Source organism: Macrobrachium nipponense, chromosome 49 (genome assembly GCF_015104395.2).
Source record: "Macrobrachium nipponense isolate FS-2020 chromosome 49, ASM1510439v2, whole genome shotgun sequence".
Lineage (NCBI taxonomy): Eukaryota > Metazoa > Arthropoda > Malacostraca > Decapoda > Palaemonidae > Macrobrachium > Macrobrachium nipponense.
In genome coordinates this window covers 11,799,806-11,816,454 of record NC_087224.1, presented here as the reverse complement: position 1 = coordinate 11,816,454, position 16,649 = coordinate 11,799,806, and the positions used below count along the sequence as shown (strand labels likewise).

The 16,649-nt window shown below is 38.1% G+C and overlaps 1 protein-coding gene across 1 annotated transcript in view; it reads right to left on the bottom strand.

Annotated features, from left to right (window-relative positions):
- LOC135205206 (uncharacterized) overlaps positions 1–16,649 on the bottom strand; it is a 167,050-nt gene that overhangs the window by 36,421 nt on the left and 113,980 nt on the right. The window contains exons 64-72 of the mRNA XM_064235569.1: positions 12,416–12,606; positions 9,165–9,303; positions 6,807–6,915; positions 5,883–5,978; positions 5,476–5,589; positions 2,966–3,164; positions 2,078–2,290; positions 1,179–1,353; positions 557–655 (exon numbers count right to left, since the gene is read on the bottom strand). Of these exons, the coding sequence (XP_064091639.1) occupies positions 557–655; positions 1,179–1,353; positions 2,078–2,290; positions 2,966–3,164; positions 5,476–5,589; positions 5,883–5,978; positions 6,807–6,915; positions 9,165–9,303; positions 12,416–12,606 (1,335 nt within the window). The remainder of the gene's footprint in view (positions 1–556; positions 656–1,178; positions 1,354–2,077; positions 2,291–2,965; positions 3,165–5,475; positions 5,590–5,882; positions 5,979–6,806; positions 6,916–9,164; positions 9,304–12,415; positions 12,607–16,649) is intronic.

Below are 16,649 nucleotides of genomic sequence, written 5' to 3'. Positions count from 1 at the left end.
TGTTTGTCATACTACTTACCTCAAGACCAAATTCTAATATTCAGAAATAGTACACACATACATGCAAATAAATATAGAAACATATATATATATATATATATATATATATATATATATATATATATATATATATATATATATACAGGCAGTCCCCAGGTTACGATGGGGGTTCCGTTCTTGAGACGCGTCGTAACCCAAAATCATCTTAAGCCGGAACATCGTAAAAAATCCTAAGAAAACCTTTCTTTTGATGCTTTGGGTGCATTGAAAACTATGTAAACTACATTCTTAATGCATTTTTCATCAAAAAAACCTTCATATATTGATTATTTTGCATTTTTGGTGTCATATTTCATCTGCCAGATCAGTGTTGTAGGCGTTGTAACCCTGGAACATGTGTTGTAACCCTGGAAATAACTCCTGATGAATATAATTGAAAAGTGCCTTAACCTCGGAACGTCGTAAGCCGAGACCGTAGTAACCTGGGGACTACCCCTATAGATATATATGGACATATGCATGTGTTTGTGCGTGCGAACGTCTTATTTACACATACCTGATGTAATACAGCTACTCTGTCAGCTAATGTCTCAGCCTCATCTAGGTGGTGTGTAGTAAACAATATTGTTCGTCCACAGCGGTTACTGCTGATCACCTGTTATAAATAAGAACATAATTATGAAGGCAATGTATTCAGATCTCTGCATCTGTCCACCAACACACACACACACACACATTGGAGTTTTTCCCAATTTTCATGCGTCAATCTCTTTTTGGTGAAGATCTCGCAGACTTCTATTTTCCATATTGCTGCTTCTGATTGAGCTGACTTTATGCCAGCACGGGCTCTTGCTCATAGAGCAGCCCATAAAACTTCATGCAGAGGGAAAAGTAGACCTGAGCGGTGATTGGTTCAGGGAATAAGAGGATGAACCACTTTTGGGGGTCAAAAGCCTTAGGTATAACTTACATGTGTGGAATGAACAATTATAAAACAATATTTTTAGAATCTACCTAAAGGTTGTGTATAAAATTCATAAGTACATGTCTAAAAGACTTCACAACAATTAATAATGTATGAAAAAGGTTATATTTAATATGTATAATAAATGGTATGAGTATCTATATCAAATTATATATATGATAGGTCAGGCATGAAAGTCAAGTACTGAACTTACCTCCCACATGGCCGTCCGAGCTGCTGGGTCCACACCAGAAGTTGGCTCGTCTAGAATAACAAGCTTTGAACGACCTACAAAGGCAAGGGCCAGGCACAAGCGTCTACGCATACCTTCGGACAACTGACGACCAAGATATTGCCTATGGTTGAAAAGGCCCATGTCCACCATCACACTGAGGGAACAGTGAGTGAACATGAACACTGTGCAAATAAGATTAATAAATTAAAGTGGGTCTTTCCTAGATAGTGACCCTCAAGGGTTTTTGAGGGTCATTATGATGTTTACAGTCTTTTTTTATGCTTCTGTCATCGCCGATGGACTTGGTACTAAACACGCCGCAAAAGTGGATGCATACCAGGTTAAAGGGGTCACTGTCTGGGAAAGAGCCAACAAAGTTTACCACTGCATAAAACTAAGCACTTATCAAAGTTACGATTAAACTCTGAAAAAGAATGCGGGTAGAATGAATCGCAGATGTTTACACTCGGCAGAATTTTTCAGCATTTTTCCTTCAGTGACACCAGCCAGTCGGTGGTTTGATTCCACTTGGCAACAGATTACTTATCAAATCCATTCCCACACTAGGCCACTGAAACCTTCCTTTCCAACACCTCATGCACCTCATCTAACACCTATTTTCTGTCTTTTTACCTTTCAGTTAGTCTTGTTGGGACTGCATGTAAGGGCACAAAAGCATATTTATATAACCCGTAATCATTTACCCCAACCCTTCACTTACTCATTTTAGATTCTTACTCATTCACTCCAGATTGTCACTTGTTTTAAAGAACGTTCTTCAAGTCACCTCCTCAAATTTACTTGAAATCCTCACTTATTCCTTCCTTTTTGTACTGTAACTTGTGACTCGTTCTGCTTTCTTCCTCCCAGAAACTTACGTGTTCACTTCGACATCAGCCTGCTCCTGAGGCGTCCCCTTCAGGATGGTAAAGTAGAGCAAGGTTTCGCGCACTGTCATTAGCGGGAAGAGGACAGACTGCTGTGGGCACAAGCCAATAAGAGACCGCGCCTTGTTCCATGCAGTCCTGATGTCATGCCCGTAGACATGGATGGTTCCGGATGTTGCCTCTATTTCCCGCGTGATAGCTGAACTGTAAATACAAAAATGAGAATGACAGAAAAGTTTAAAGAATAAACAGAGGACAATCACTGGCTGCACGTAGACAGCTATGCAGAATGAAGATATAGTGGATCGACAAGTCGAGGTTCAACTTATGTAAAATCCCACTGGTTTGGACTTGACCTCTCAATCCCTCTCTTGTATTACTATCTTTGATGCAGTATGTGCATATGTATAGATGTACCAATAAAATATTTCCGACAGTTGGGTGTTGCTCCAAAGCAAGACAAAACCAAGATCCTTGCCATTTTTATTCTTTAATTTGGAAATGTTCGGAGGAAGTATCATTAGTGTATCAACTCTCCCAGCACACACACATATGCACACAGACACTGCGGCTTGCACTGGCTTTCATGCTAAGGTCTTTCCTTTCTAAAATTTTTTCCCTCTCTATCCAGCCGAAATTTGGAGTCTGAATTATATGGTCATACACAAACATATCATTGCATACTATCTGTGCGAGCAAATCATATGAAAACAATGAAAAATAAAAGTCTATGCTATCATTTTTAACCTCTTTTGTATCTCTAAATTTCTTACACTTTTAACTTCTCTTACAGAATCAAACACCATCCAGGAATAAAAAAAAAAATAAAAAAAAACCTTCCTGCCAAATTAAACGATCACCTGAACTGTCGTCACTCACATGATTGTTGTTTTCCCTGCGCCATTATGGCCGAGGAGTGCCAGTATCTGCCCTTCGTAGAGGTCCAGATTCAGATTATGGACACCGACCTTGGCACGACCTCTCTGCTGATAGACTCTCCGAAGACCCACGATACTCAGACCTTTCTGGAGACTCTGCTTCACTCCAGGGTCTACATCCAGCACCTGGATATTTGGCTCTATGAAGGAAATAGGATAATTAGGATTATTCCAAATGAAGAGTAGCAGATACATCCGAATTACAGAACATTCTAGACAAAAAAATCCCTTTTTTTTTTTTGTTTCTGGAGAACTATTTAGCAATGCTTCGAACAACGACAGAATTTGACAACTCTTCCTAATTAGTTACTTAACTTTCAGCCCATGACAGCCGTAATATTTTGGAAGAATAAGGAAACGCTAATAACAAGACTAATGATAAACACCCTGGACTTACATAAGAGTATGGTGATATTTTTTTTCTTGCTTACCATTATTAACTTGAGTAGCAATATTTATTTATTCCGAAAGAACAGGGCTAGTTTTCTTACTCATCTTCTCTATCTCTATATATTTATTTATCTACGCAACTACTGTACATATCAAATTATCTATGGATTCGTGCATGGATACAAAAAGGGTATATCTGAAGGTGCATGAGAATCATGCATGCATTACGCATGCTAAACTACTGCTGTTTTCAGTGCTCTCCTTAATTTGATCCAGGCTAAGCATTAAAGTTATCACATATCCAGCTCATCCAAATGAAAGAACACATTTCCAGCAGCTACATACTATTCTTATGGCTCGTTGCTTCCAATGATCCTTTGGGAGGCGGTGACACCTTGTTGAGCGAGCCGCAGTTGCAACGTATTGCTGGAACATGAGCATATATCAAGCAACATTGTTAGAGATTAATTCAGACACGGTTCTAACCACTAAGTTATTGGTCGATCTTCCAGTTAGGGAAGTCTAGTCCTGTACCAGCATCAGAAAGGTTATTTTCCAGACATGCACACAAGAATCATCTACTTCTTGCAACACGGAAAGGTGGGATTCGTGCATTTAAAAGACATTGCTCTCTGTAAGATGCTCGGAGCACTAGGACCTACATATTAGTTACAAGACGAAATTTAAATTGTTATATGCTATGGAATATGTTTTAATAATATGCATAATACTTGAAGGACTTCTCACTTTATTTCATTGCAAAATTTAGGTGCTGGGACAAAAGGTTATGAAAAGTCATCTAAAGTTGTTGGGGGTAATTTTGCAATTACATAAGACTGTTTATTATTCATTTGGACTTCCAATTATGTAAAGGACTTTGATCACCTGCTTTTCAAAATGTTCTTCAAAGGAAATCTGATCTTCCATACGTCATTGTTTTCTAAAACGTTTTCCATTTCAAGGGTAGGAAAGATACCTACTTTTTTCGCTCTGAATGCACTATACAGGAATTTTCTTGGCATTTTACATCTATGTCTGTCTGATATATATATATATATATATATATATATATATATATATATATATATATATATATATATATATACATATATATAGAGGCAGTCTCCTGTTATTGGCAGAGGTTCCGTTCCAATGGCTTGATAAGCAAATTCGGCGATAACCGAAAATCACTGCGTTTACTGGCGCTGATATCAGGTTAATGGCGTCTCTGTTGGGTAAGAAACGGTGCCAATACCCTATTATCGGGGCATTTCAGGACTAGACGAGCGCCATAAAACCAGGTCGCCAATAACCAGGGACTGCCTGTACTATATATATATATATATATATAATATATATATATATATATATATCTATATATATAGATATATACTATATATATATATATATATATATATATACCAGGCAGTCCTTGGGTTATGACGGGTTTGGCTTACAACGTTCCGAGGTTAAGGCACTTTTCAATTATATTCATCACAAATTATTTCCAGGGTTACAACGCCTACAATGCTGATCTCACAGAAGAATTATGACACCAAAAATGTAAAATAATCAATATTTGATGGTTTTTTTTATGAAAAATGCAGTAAGAATGCAGTTTACATAGTTTTCAATGCACCCAAAGCATTGAAAGTAAGGTTCTCTTAGGATTTTTGATAATGCTCTGGCTTACAAAGATTTTTGGGTTACAACGCGTCTCAAGAACGGAACCCCCGTCGTAACCCGGGGACTGCCTGTACTAGCACTAACATTCTGCACTTGCTTATAAAAACAGCGTAACTAATGCTAGACTCCGAATGCTAATAGTAGATGATGCCATGCATGCATTCTTTTCACCAAATTCAGAGGAGAAAGGAAAATGCCTGTTACAGGGAAAGCTGGAAAGTAAACTAATTAGCATTAGAGCATTACCATTCTGGTTAATTCATAAGACCCAAAAAAGAATTCAAGCAATTATCTTTAAGAACTGCTGAAGTTACAAAGTCTGTTATTAGTGTTAAGGAAGATTTTCAGTTCAGGGAAAGGAACAGTCTCTTATACCCTGAAAGATATTGAAAGTGAAATCGGTGGCCCTTTGAGACGAACTGTATCCTGGCCAGTCGGGCAGTGACGTCATCTCGGATGTCCCTCTGAGGCACAGATACTGGAGAGGTCCTGCACAGTGCAACGACAGTTCATTATTAGAATCTATAATAATAAAATCTGAGTGGATCTTGTTTGTCCTCCCTCCGGTGACAGTAATGGGAGACATGACACAGCCACCCACCTCCTGCACTTATTGTATTTTAGTACATTTTAATGTGAAATTTCTTGCATGGTTTTCAGCAGCCCACTTTCCAGACAAATAGTAGAGTTTCCCCTCATTTGACTCCGTTTTCGTCACGGATTGGCCTGACTACACCCCTGAAAGATTGGATTGAATATTGTACTTAAGTCAGCTTCCTTACCATTTGTGAGGGCCGTAGCAGTAACTGCCATGATATAAAACAGAACTGCGTCTGCTATCAGCATCACCATTGTAAGGCCCAGCGTCAAATCAGCACCTAAAAAAAAAAAAAAAAAAAATTATTGAAGGTATTAATCATAAGATTTAGTACTATTAACTCCTAAATTACTTATTGTAGATCAGAGCTCTATTTACAGAAAAAAGCACAGATACAGCTATTGTTACACTGTTGGTACGAGACTAAACATGATATACCATTTACGTATATCATGGTACATAGGGTCATACCATGACGGCTGTTCGATAAACATTGTTGTTGAACAGTGTTTCACAGCAATATCTAATACTTTTCACGTTTATGTTAAAACTGTTATTTCGTATTATACAATGATTTTATCATTTAACTTCAGACATTGCTTTTTTTCTAATAATTTGTATTGTGCCAAGTTTTCCTTTTCTTTACACAGTAACTGGGATACTCTGAAAGGCAATAACATGGTGAGCTTGATAAGCGAAATCATAACGAATGTTATTGCAACAATATAGGTAGATGTGGAAGACCATGGCAGGACAAAGTCATCAAACCCAGTTCTATCATTTCCTTACAAAGGGGAGCAATTTTGATTCCTCAAAACCTCTGTGTAAAATTTACAGTTCTGCTAAACGATCCATGTACATCAAGCAACTTTATTTGTCCATTTTGGGCCATGATGGTACTAAATAAAAATGCCTATTAAGGGATTTAAACTTTTTTTGTGTGGCAATATCAGCTTTGTTTATCTGGTCCTAGCAAGATGCGACTTCAAGAAGCAATTTAGCTGTATTAACATAAATGATACTCAAGAACACCTTCCTTGATGGTTAATTGACTGGAAAGCTTCGGCAAATATACACAATTCTTCTGATGGAATTCAAGAATATTTACCTTTCAGTGGTGGCGTCCATATATTATCGTAGTTTGCTCCAATACCAAGCAGCTCATACTGACATATGATTCGGAAGCCAAACCCGAAAGCTGAAGGTGGCAAGAGACACTGAAAAAGATACAGGTTGACGAAGTGAGGACGAGCGAATGTGGCAGAGATCTCAAGTATGAAGAAAGATTTAGTCTCTAAATGATATCTGATGCACAACGTCCACAGAGGGACAACCATAATCAATTCGTGATCTGCCAATGGCTTAGTCATATACTGTATTGAGCATGTGAGACTAGTATTTGTACTCACTATAAGATACCATTTATGTGAAAAACGCATTAACGCCAACAGTCAAATAGGGCGATTATGACAACACTGTGATAAAAATCAAACAGACCGAGGTGTAAAGAATAAAAAGGTTCTCTTTAACAGTCAAACATAATCCGTAGTGCAAGGGACATGCAAGGAAGTTTTCTGAAAACTAAAGTAAAGCCTTGGGACACCAGAAGGGCAAAGTTTGTGTAGCCCAAGAATTTTTCAAGATGTTGGGAATAGTAAGTGCTTTAGGTTGGGAACATTTCAATAATTGAACAAATAACTGAACACAGAATCATTAACTGACAGAAAAAGAATGTTGAAGGCTTTTTGGATCTACAGAGGAGTGAAATGATTCAGTTTTAAAATGGGATCAGTAACCAAAAATTTACTGGATATTAAACACCTGGGTGTGATGGAATTACTGCAGAATTGATTTTAGCTGAATATGAAATGGCACATCGCATACTAACCAGATTCTTTTGAAGAATAAGGAAGGGGGGAAACACACACTGATGATGGGTACTTGGAGACTGTAACAGGGATAAAATAAAAAAAAGGTGGCATGACTTTGTGTGTTGAAATTATTCGGAATACTTATCTTCAACATGCTGGGGAGAGAGATTAATAAAATGCTTAGAAACGAACAAACTGGTGTTACAAGAGGTATAAAATGCACAGATGAAATATCTGTTGGAATTGGAAAATTGTTTCTTAAGGCTATGACATCCCTGTTAAACTGAAGACTACAGCGTGGCACTGCTAGAAAATGTAATATATTTCACCTCTGCTGTTTACTTTTCACATAAATTGTAAAATAAAGAAAGCGGCTGGAGATGGAGATGGTTTAGATTACAATAACAGCAGGAAACTGACAGGCTTAGAATACATAGACGGTGTTGTTTTAATCAGAAAACACACACAAGACTTTTAAAGCCTGTTTATCACAGAGATCAGACTTAAGATAAATCAAGAAGAGAAGAAATAGGAGCATGGTAAAGAGACGAATTTTAAAGATACATTTGAAAGCTGCTATAAAACAGTCAACATTATGATGCAAATTCTATAGAAATTACCCTAATCAATAACAGCATTCTATAGCTTCCATATCTAGCTAGCTTTCATTCACATAATAATAAGTATATGGAAAAAAACTTAATCTAACAGTCATTTATGAGAAGTTGCACTACACAGGCATTCATGCTGACAATACTAGGCCTAGTATCCACTTAATTAATCATTCCATAATTGTTCAATTTAACAATGTTTGTATTGACACATATTTTCGTTTCTGATTATGGCTCATGCCTCTAAACTGAATATCATTCAAATGAAAAGAAAGAATTAGTAGTCCCTTCATGACCCGGGTGTTGCATATAAATTTGATTGCCCTAGATGTAATCTGGGGACTTCCGTGGGATCAGCACTGAGGTTGCTGAGGGTCCGAACTGACTTGTCATTGAGGGTTGGAGTGAAATTAGTCCTGAATTCTATAATATGATAGACCACGCTTTCCGTTAAACTTTGTGGTGTCAAGATCCTTTGGTCAGTCTTATTTCAGTAACGACTATACATCTTCATGGAGTGAACTTCTCCGAATTTTCTGTAATCAAGGCAATTATGACATTGACATCTCATAGCAACTTTTTTTTTTGGTTTTAAAATATGTTCCCTTAAACATACCTTAGTTATCCGTATCTTTCCTCTCACAAAACAGCTTCATCATAAACTGTCTAATATCTTTCTATCAACGTAATTTTGGTATTCATATAACTGTATTCATTATTCAGACGGTGTACAAACAAAACCATCACAGATGTAGGGACACGAACGTGACCGAGAGTTCGCCTGAATTACAGGACTGAAAATTTTTTTCAATAAAAACGACAGTTCAATCATTTTCATGTCCCTGCGCTTGTGACAACTAAGAAATATGTAACACACGAGAGACTGTGAGGCGCAAACGTACACATGTAACACGTGAGAGACCATTAGGCGAGTGAGGTGCAAACATACCTACGTGCAAACATGTATTTTACTAGAGCACTTACCGACAGAATGATTCCAAAGAGTGGGATGTTGGCATGCAAAACGGAGACAGTGATGAAAGGGACGTTGAACACCAGTAAACTCATGACTCCAATAAACACAGCCATTACAGGTCCTTTTATCAAACTGGACACCAAGTAACTGTTAAATAAAAAATCCAATAAGCAACCATACTCATTTTGGAATTTGAGTACCTTGGACTTCAACTGACTTATGGTTGTAGTGTGTGTATGTGTGTGTGTGTGTGTGTGTGTATATATATATTTCACGGAGCGACACGGCCGAGCCCAGAAATATATATATATATATATAGGCAGTCCCGTTATTGACAATCCAGTTTTATGATGCCTGTCTACCAATGACGATAACTGAATTTTCGGCGCCAATTCCTGCTTATCGGCATTGATCCTCGCTTATTGGCACTGCTGAGCCTCAGTTACTGACACCGATAACCAGGGCTTGGACTATTATCCCCGGTTTTCTCGTTATCAGCAATTTTCGGTTATTGTCACGTTGTCAGGAACAGAACCCCTGCCAATTACAAGGGACTGCCTCTATATGTATACAAAAACCACAAGACACGTGCATTGTGGGTTTTAGTTAGTTTGGTGTATACAGAAAAAATATTTTTATACTCAAATTCACTAAAAATACTCTAACATTTATCTGATAATAATAATAATAACAATAATAATATAGTTGGGAAAAACTCTCTATCGCGAGAGTATATATAATATTCTAAGGGGTCCACAATAATAAAAAATGTTACGAGTCTGTGTATACTAATTCTTAAAACTCTTTGCAAAAAGCTTTTGAACCCTTCCCTGGGTTCATCTTCAGTCGAAATGAACAATTAGGTACACCAGGTACTGAGGTGAATTTAGTAAACAAACAAGAGTCGTTGAAGAGTCGTTGAAGAATTGCAGCCAGAAGGATTGATAGGGGAGAAGAAATCACCTAGTTGGAATTAACTGCCCTCTTTCTTCATCACCTAGTTCATAAACGAGCTAACGACCGATGTCGACAATCTTCAACGACTCTTGTTTTGTTTTTTAAATTCACCTCAGTACCAGGTGTACCTAATTGTTCATTTGGACTGAAAATGAACCCAGGGAAGGGTTCGAAGGCTTTTTGTAAAGAGTTTTAACTTTTATACATAAACTTGTAACATTTTTTATTATTGTGACCCCTTAGAATAAAATAATAATATAATAATGAAAGTAAAAAGAAAAATCATTTGTCAAACAAACAAACTTAAAAATTGATAATAATGAGTCTGATAGATACAACACATATTCTCTGCACTATATAGTTTAAGGATTTTCATTATATACAACAAGGCTTTTATGCTCAAAGAGTGATATTTCCTAAGCTAAGAGGATGGGAGGGTATCTGGCTTGGCCAGATATATCGGCGGTCTGCCTCGTTAATTGTTTAATATTTCAATGGATGGAGTGTTGTGAAAAAGAACAAAATGCGCACTTCTAATTTTCTGAAAAAAAGAGATGGTTATTTGTATGATAATTCGATTGTTGATAGTGAAAAGTGTCTGTATAACTAGGTGAAAGACTCAGAAAGTGTCTGTAAAAGCAGGAAGCTGTTGAACAAACGACTCTTATGAAATGGAATTTCGGATTTCCATGGAGAATGTATAAGAACAAAAGTGTTAACTCATTTAGGTGTTTTGCAGAAAAGCTTCAAGTGAACTTTGTAGTTTGATGGGATAAGGTGAGGTGGAGGATAAATGGCGTCGTTATAAGCAACACTCAGGTGTATGGAATTGCTCAGACTGTTCTTGTTCTTGGAAGTCATGTGTGATTTCTGGCCGCGAATGAAAGCAATATACCTAAAGTTTTCTGTACAGCGTATGAAGCTGTATGAAACTCTCAGCCGCAGCCTACAAAACTCTTGAGATGCGGGCAATGATTGTTTCAAGCAAGGTCCAGTGGTAGTCTGTGTTGTTGGCACCTATAGTGGTGCCAGATCCACGATCATGGCTAAATTCAACCTTAATTCAAACAACTACTGAGCCTAGAGGGCTGCAATCTGGTATTTTTGATGCTTGGAGGGTGGATGATCAACATTGTTTTAATGTAATAATTATAATTGAGAGGGTTCTGTGTTTCTTTCATGTGGACTAAAGTCTTCTGATGATTTTACAGTTTCTCTGAAGGAAATAGTTCGCTGACACTTTCTGCTGCAATTTCACAGAGGCAGCTCACCTGACTGTCTTCAAGCTTTATAAATGACTATTGGTTGTTGATCACTAGCACAACCCATCCATTTATACATGTGTGATTTAGTACTGAAACATGTAAGCATGACAATGGTAAGAAAATTCAAGACAAGTCATAAAATACGAAACTGAATAAAAGAGAACTGAAAACTCTCTGTATTCTTGAGCTTGTCAAGGACAACAGCAACATAAAAATAACATTTTTGAAAGTTTGCTCCCCGAAATTCATTTCTGGTGATTAGATATTCATTTCTCGATATAATGTGGTTCGGATCCCACAATAAGCTGCAGGTCCCATTGCTAAGTGACCTAGCCACGTTAAATATCTAATCCTTCAAGGCCAGCCCCAACAGATCTGTTAATCAGCTCAGTGGTCTCGTTTAATTAAGATAAACTTAACTTGATATGGCAGTCCCCAGTTATCGGCGGACTCGGTTAATGGCAATCTGGTTTTATGGTGCTAAAATTGGTGATTTATGGCGCCATAACAGGCTGTGGTTTGGTTATTGGCACAATAAGGTGCAGGTAATAGTTATGGTGCCATAACAGGCCGTGGTTTGGTTATCGGCACCATAAGGTGACAGTAATAGTTTTGGCGCCATAACAGGCCGTGGTTTGGTTATTGGCACCATAAGGTGACAGTAATAGTTTTGGCGCCATAACAAGCCGTGGTTTGGTTATTGTTGCCATAAGGTGCAGGTAATAGTTATGGAGCCATAACAGGCCGAGGTTTGGTTATTGGCACCATAAGGTGACAGTAATAGTTTTGACGCCATAACAGGCCGAGGTTTGGTTACTGGCACCTTATGCTGCTGGTAATAGTTATGGCACAATAGATATCTAATAGAGGCCACATTAACTGAAACTCGGCACCATAAAAGTCATAAATCACCAAGTTTCGGTTAATGGTGGTTTTCGCTTATCACCACCCGACCGAGAATGGAACCCTCTCCGATAACCGAGGACTGCGTCTTACGACTAAAATTCCAGTGAATGAAAAAAAAAACGATAACATACCAAAATGATATAAGACTGATGCCGTAGCAGTAGAGAAATGTGAAAAAGATCCAGAAATTCACTCTAGGTTGTATGCCTCCAAACTTTGTGATGAGCGTCAGCATCAGAAGAACAATCAGGATTAGAGTCGCAGAGTAGACAAACCACACCATGTGGTCAAGCCAAACCTTCAGGCCCATCACTTCCTGGAGCTGAGGATTGAAAAAAAGCAAAGGGTGTTAATACAAGAGGCAAAGTTACTTTATTATAACATGGATCACTTTCTTTGAAGATACATAACTTAAGGTTTAGGGGCACAATACCCCTCCAGTTTTGTTTCCAAAAGTCTGATGTATGTAATATCTTTAATAAAATAATGATCACAAATGTACTGCTGCACTAAGTTTTCTGATTTATAGAGCACTTCACCCAGGTATTTCAAAGGTAGACCTTTGTAATATTGGTATCAATATTACATAAATGTTGAACTCATATTGCTTTTCTTTCTAGACTAAAGTACAGAATGTTTTCAAGAACAAACAAATATCAAGATCAAATGATGATTTTTTTTCCCCATCTTTTTGTGTCCTGTATTTCTTACGCATTTATATGCAAATTTATGATCAATTATTTCATTTTACAAACAAAGATTATTTGAGCTACTGTGAAACTATATAACTAACATTAATGGTAGCTCATAGAATGCAGAACCAGCAAACCTGTTGCTTAGGAGAAAACAGATAAAAAACGGGCTATGGTTGAAGGATGAAAAAGGGGCCTGGGACAAGATTAGCAGAAGAGAGGGAGTACAGGCAGTCCCTGGGTTGCATCGGGTTCAGGGTATGTCATTCAAGACTTAAAGTGCCAGGCTCACGGCGCCATTAACCTCAATTTTTCACCACCGTAAGCAGATTTATAGTACTGTAAGTGCTATTTTTTCTCATTAGTATAATTATGATGCTTTGGATTGCGGCGATTTTCGGCTTGCGGCACACCGGCGGGGACGGAACCCATTGTAAACTGGGGACTGACTGTACACAGAAAATTTAGTGTTGGACTTAAGTAAATAGTTTAGGGGAGAAGATAGAGCGGTTTTAAGGAAATCAATGCAAAGAAAGTTCAACGAGCACATGGATCGTGAAACAGAAGATGGAGACGCAAAGTGTACAGAGAGAGTAGTCCTGTTTTGATGGACTGAGTATTTTGAAGAGTTGTTGAATGTGGAGGATAGAAGACAAAGCTAAACGCTGCAGGAACGGAATATGTTTAGGCGGAATTAGAAAATGTTTGTGGAGTGAGCTGCTGAGAATGTAGTAAATGGTAAGTGGCATGAAGTACTAAGGCTAATTGATATAAATAAACATAACTTTTTTATGCTACAACCAATACAGAAGTGGTAATTATAATTACCAGCAAAGATGGGTGATAAAATACGGGTGCAGAAGTGAAAAATTTATATGTACTATTTGTTCAGCAATATTAAAATAAGGGCGATTTTTATACATACCTACTACAGAACCTCTTGGTACACAATATTATCAGTTTGTCCACAACCTAATTTCAAGTTGGCAGAGTCAGTTGCTCTGCTCATCGCCACATACAGTTGGCCATGCGTGAACATGGGTGACGGCAAAAACACACCAACACAATCCAAAGTCTGGCCCTGCGACTTATTTGCAGTCAGTGAATGAGAAGGCCAGGTTGATGGGAAACTGCCTGTGCCGTAACTGGAATGGAAACTGGTTGTCCGAAGGCATCAGAGGAATCCGGGGGATGAACAGATGTTTGCCGGTGTGAGGGCCCGTTGTTATCACTGCTTCGATGACATGGGAGTTTAGCTCCATAACGGTGTACCTCGTTCCGTTGCAATGTCCACTGGCAGGGTCGAAATTCCGAAGCAACATTACCGGGCAGTACTTCTTCAACGTTATTTTGTGCACTAGCAGTCCCGATGGATTTAAGTTATTCAAAAAATCTTGCGGATATTGATGATAATTTACATCTTCTATTGTGTCCGAGCTGAAATATTCCTGACTTTCTCCGGGGAAGTTGTACAGAAATTATGTATGAAAATTCGTAAAGTAACTAAGTCTACGGGACTAACAATCCTTGTTTCACGGCCTGAAACAAACAGCTCCGTTTCAGGGAATCCCTTCTCACCCCCACCCCTACAAAGGAGGAGGGTAGGTTGGATGACACCCCATTACAAACAATCTTAGGGGTCCCCACCTTAACCCTGCCAAGTTTCATTCCCATCTGACCAGCCGTTTGGCCGTGATTGAATGACAGACAGACAGACATTACGCCCATTATAGTATGATTGTATGCTGTTAGTAAACCTCTTTTAAACATGTTTTATTAAAAATTATTGCTGCATCATCTGCAATAATTTTATAGAGTTTCTTCTCTATTTTTCTAATTATGGTTTTCTCATCCTTGCTTAAACTGGTGAGCAACGCACCGAAGGTTGGCACGTCGAAAATCAGGAAACAAAAAAGTGTCAACTTTATTACTACGCCTGGGGCACTAGTTAAAACTTTAAAATTCAATTTGAATTTCAACTATTCTGTTTAATAGGGCCGACATTTCATCCGGGGCTCCAGACATTTTCTAGGTGGGGGCTGTTGAAGGACTGAAAGTGGAAGGTGTGTCAGTCTGCTTATGTGCTGGCGGTGCAGCTGCAAAGATCTGTACGACTAAAATGTGCACGCTGTGGACACTAGCTTGATCCAATAGCCCGGGAGCTAATGAAAAAAGCGACGACATGAAGACCCCCGCTGCACCACCAGTACATTAGCAGACGGACTCACCTTCCACCTTCAGTCCTTCAACAGTCTCCACTTAGAAAATGTCTGGAGCCCCAGCTGAAACGTCGGTCCTATTCAAATTGAATTTTAAAATTTTAACTAACGCCCCAGGCGTAGTAATAAAATTGACACTCTTTTTGTTTCCTGATTTTTGACGTGCAGCAATAATTTCTAATAAAACATATTATTATTATTATTATTATTATTATTATTATTATTATTTTATTATTATTATTATTATTATTATTATTATTATTATAATTATTATTATTATTGAAAGATATTGCTGCATCAGCTGCATTCAACTTGTAAATAGTCTTCCCTATTTTTCTAATAATAGCTTTCTCTCTGCTATTACAACTGGCGAGTATTGCGCCGATATTACTCATCAGGAGCAGTCAATTTCAGGGATAATTGTCACAAATTTATTTATTTGTTACAGTAAATGAACAAATAGGTCAAAATATAAGTTAATATATTGGCCAACGTTTCTCTCGGTATCATCCGAGTATGATCACGGCAGTGGATCGGAGCAGACTGTTGTTGCTGTCAAGATCTACTCAATATATAGCGGCAGGTCAGCAGGGGTTCAACCGCTAGCTGCGTTTTCATTGGCCGGTGGCGCAATGCGCTCCCGCCATTGGTGAACGAAGTTTTCTTCAAGACGCTTCTCGTCGTTGAAGGTCGCGAAGTTGCAGCCTAGCAGACCGTCGAGGCTGGGGAAGCCTTGCCCTAGCCTCGACGGTCTGCTAGGCTGCAACTTCGCGACCTTCAACGACGAGAAGCGTCTTGAAGAAAACTTCGTTCACCAATGGCGGGAGCGCATTGCGTCACCGGCCAATGAAAACGAGCTAGCGGTTGAACCCCTGCTGACCTGCCGCTATATATTGAGTAGATCTTGACAGCAACAACAGTCTGCTCCGATCCACTGCCGTGATCATACTCGGATGATACCGAGAGAAACGTTGGCCAATATATTAACTTATATTTTGACCTATTTGTTCATTTACTGTAACAAATAAATAAATTTGTGACAATTATCCTGAAATTGACTGCTCCTGATGAGTAATATTGGCGCAATACTCACCAGTTGTAATAGCAGAGAGAAAGCTATTATTAGAAAAATAGAGAAGACTATTTACAAGTTGAATGCAGCTGATGCAGCAATATCTTTCAATAAGACTTGTTTGAAAGAGGGTCTCCTTCCAATATTATTATTATTATTATTATTATTATTATTATTATTATTATTATTATTATTATTATTATTGACAATCAAAAGCCACAGTAGTGTTAAAATTTTTTACCATTGTACAATAAAAGGGATTTTGACGTAAGGAAAAATCTATTTCGGGCGATTGGCTCGTGCGCCCAGCGAAAATATCTTTAATCTATTATTTCTAGGGTAAATGTACTAACACATACCAGAGAATAAATAAAATAAAGAA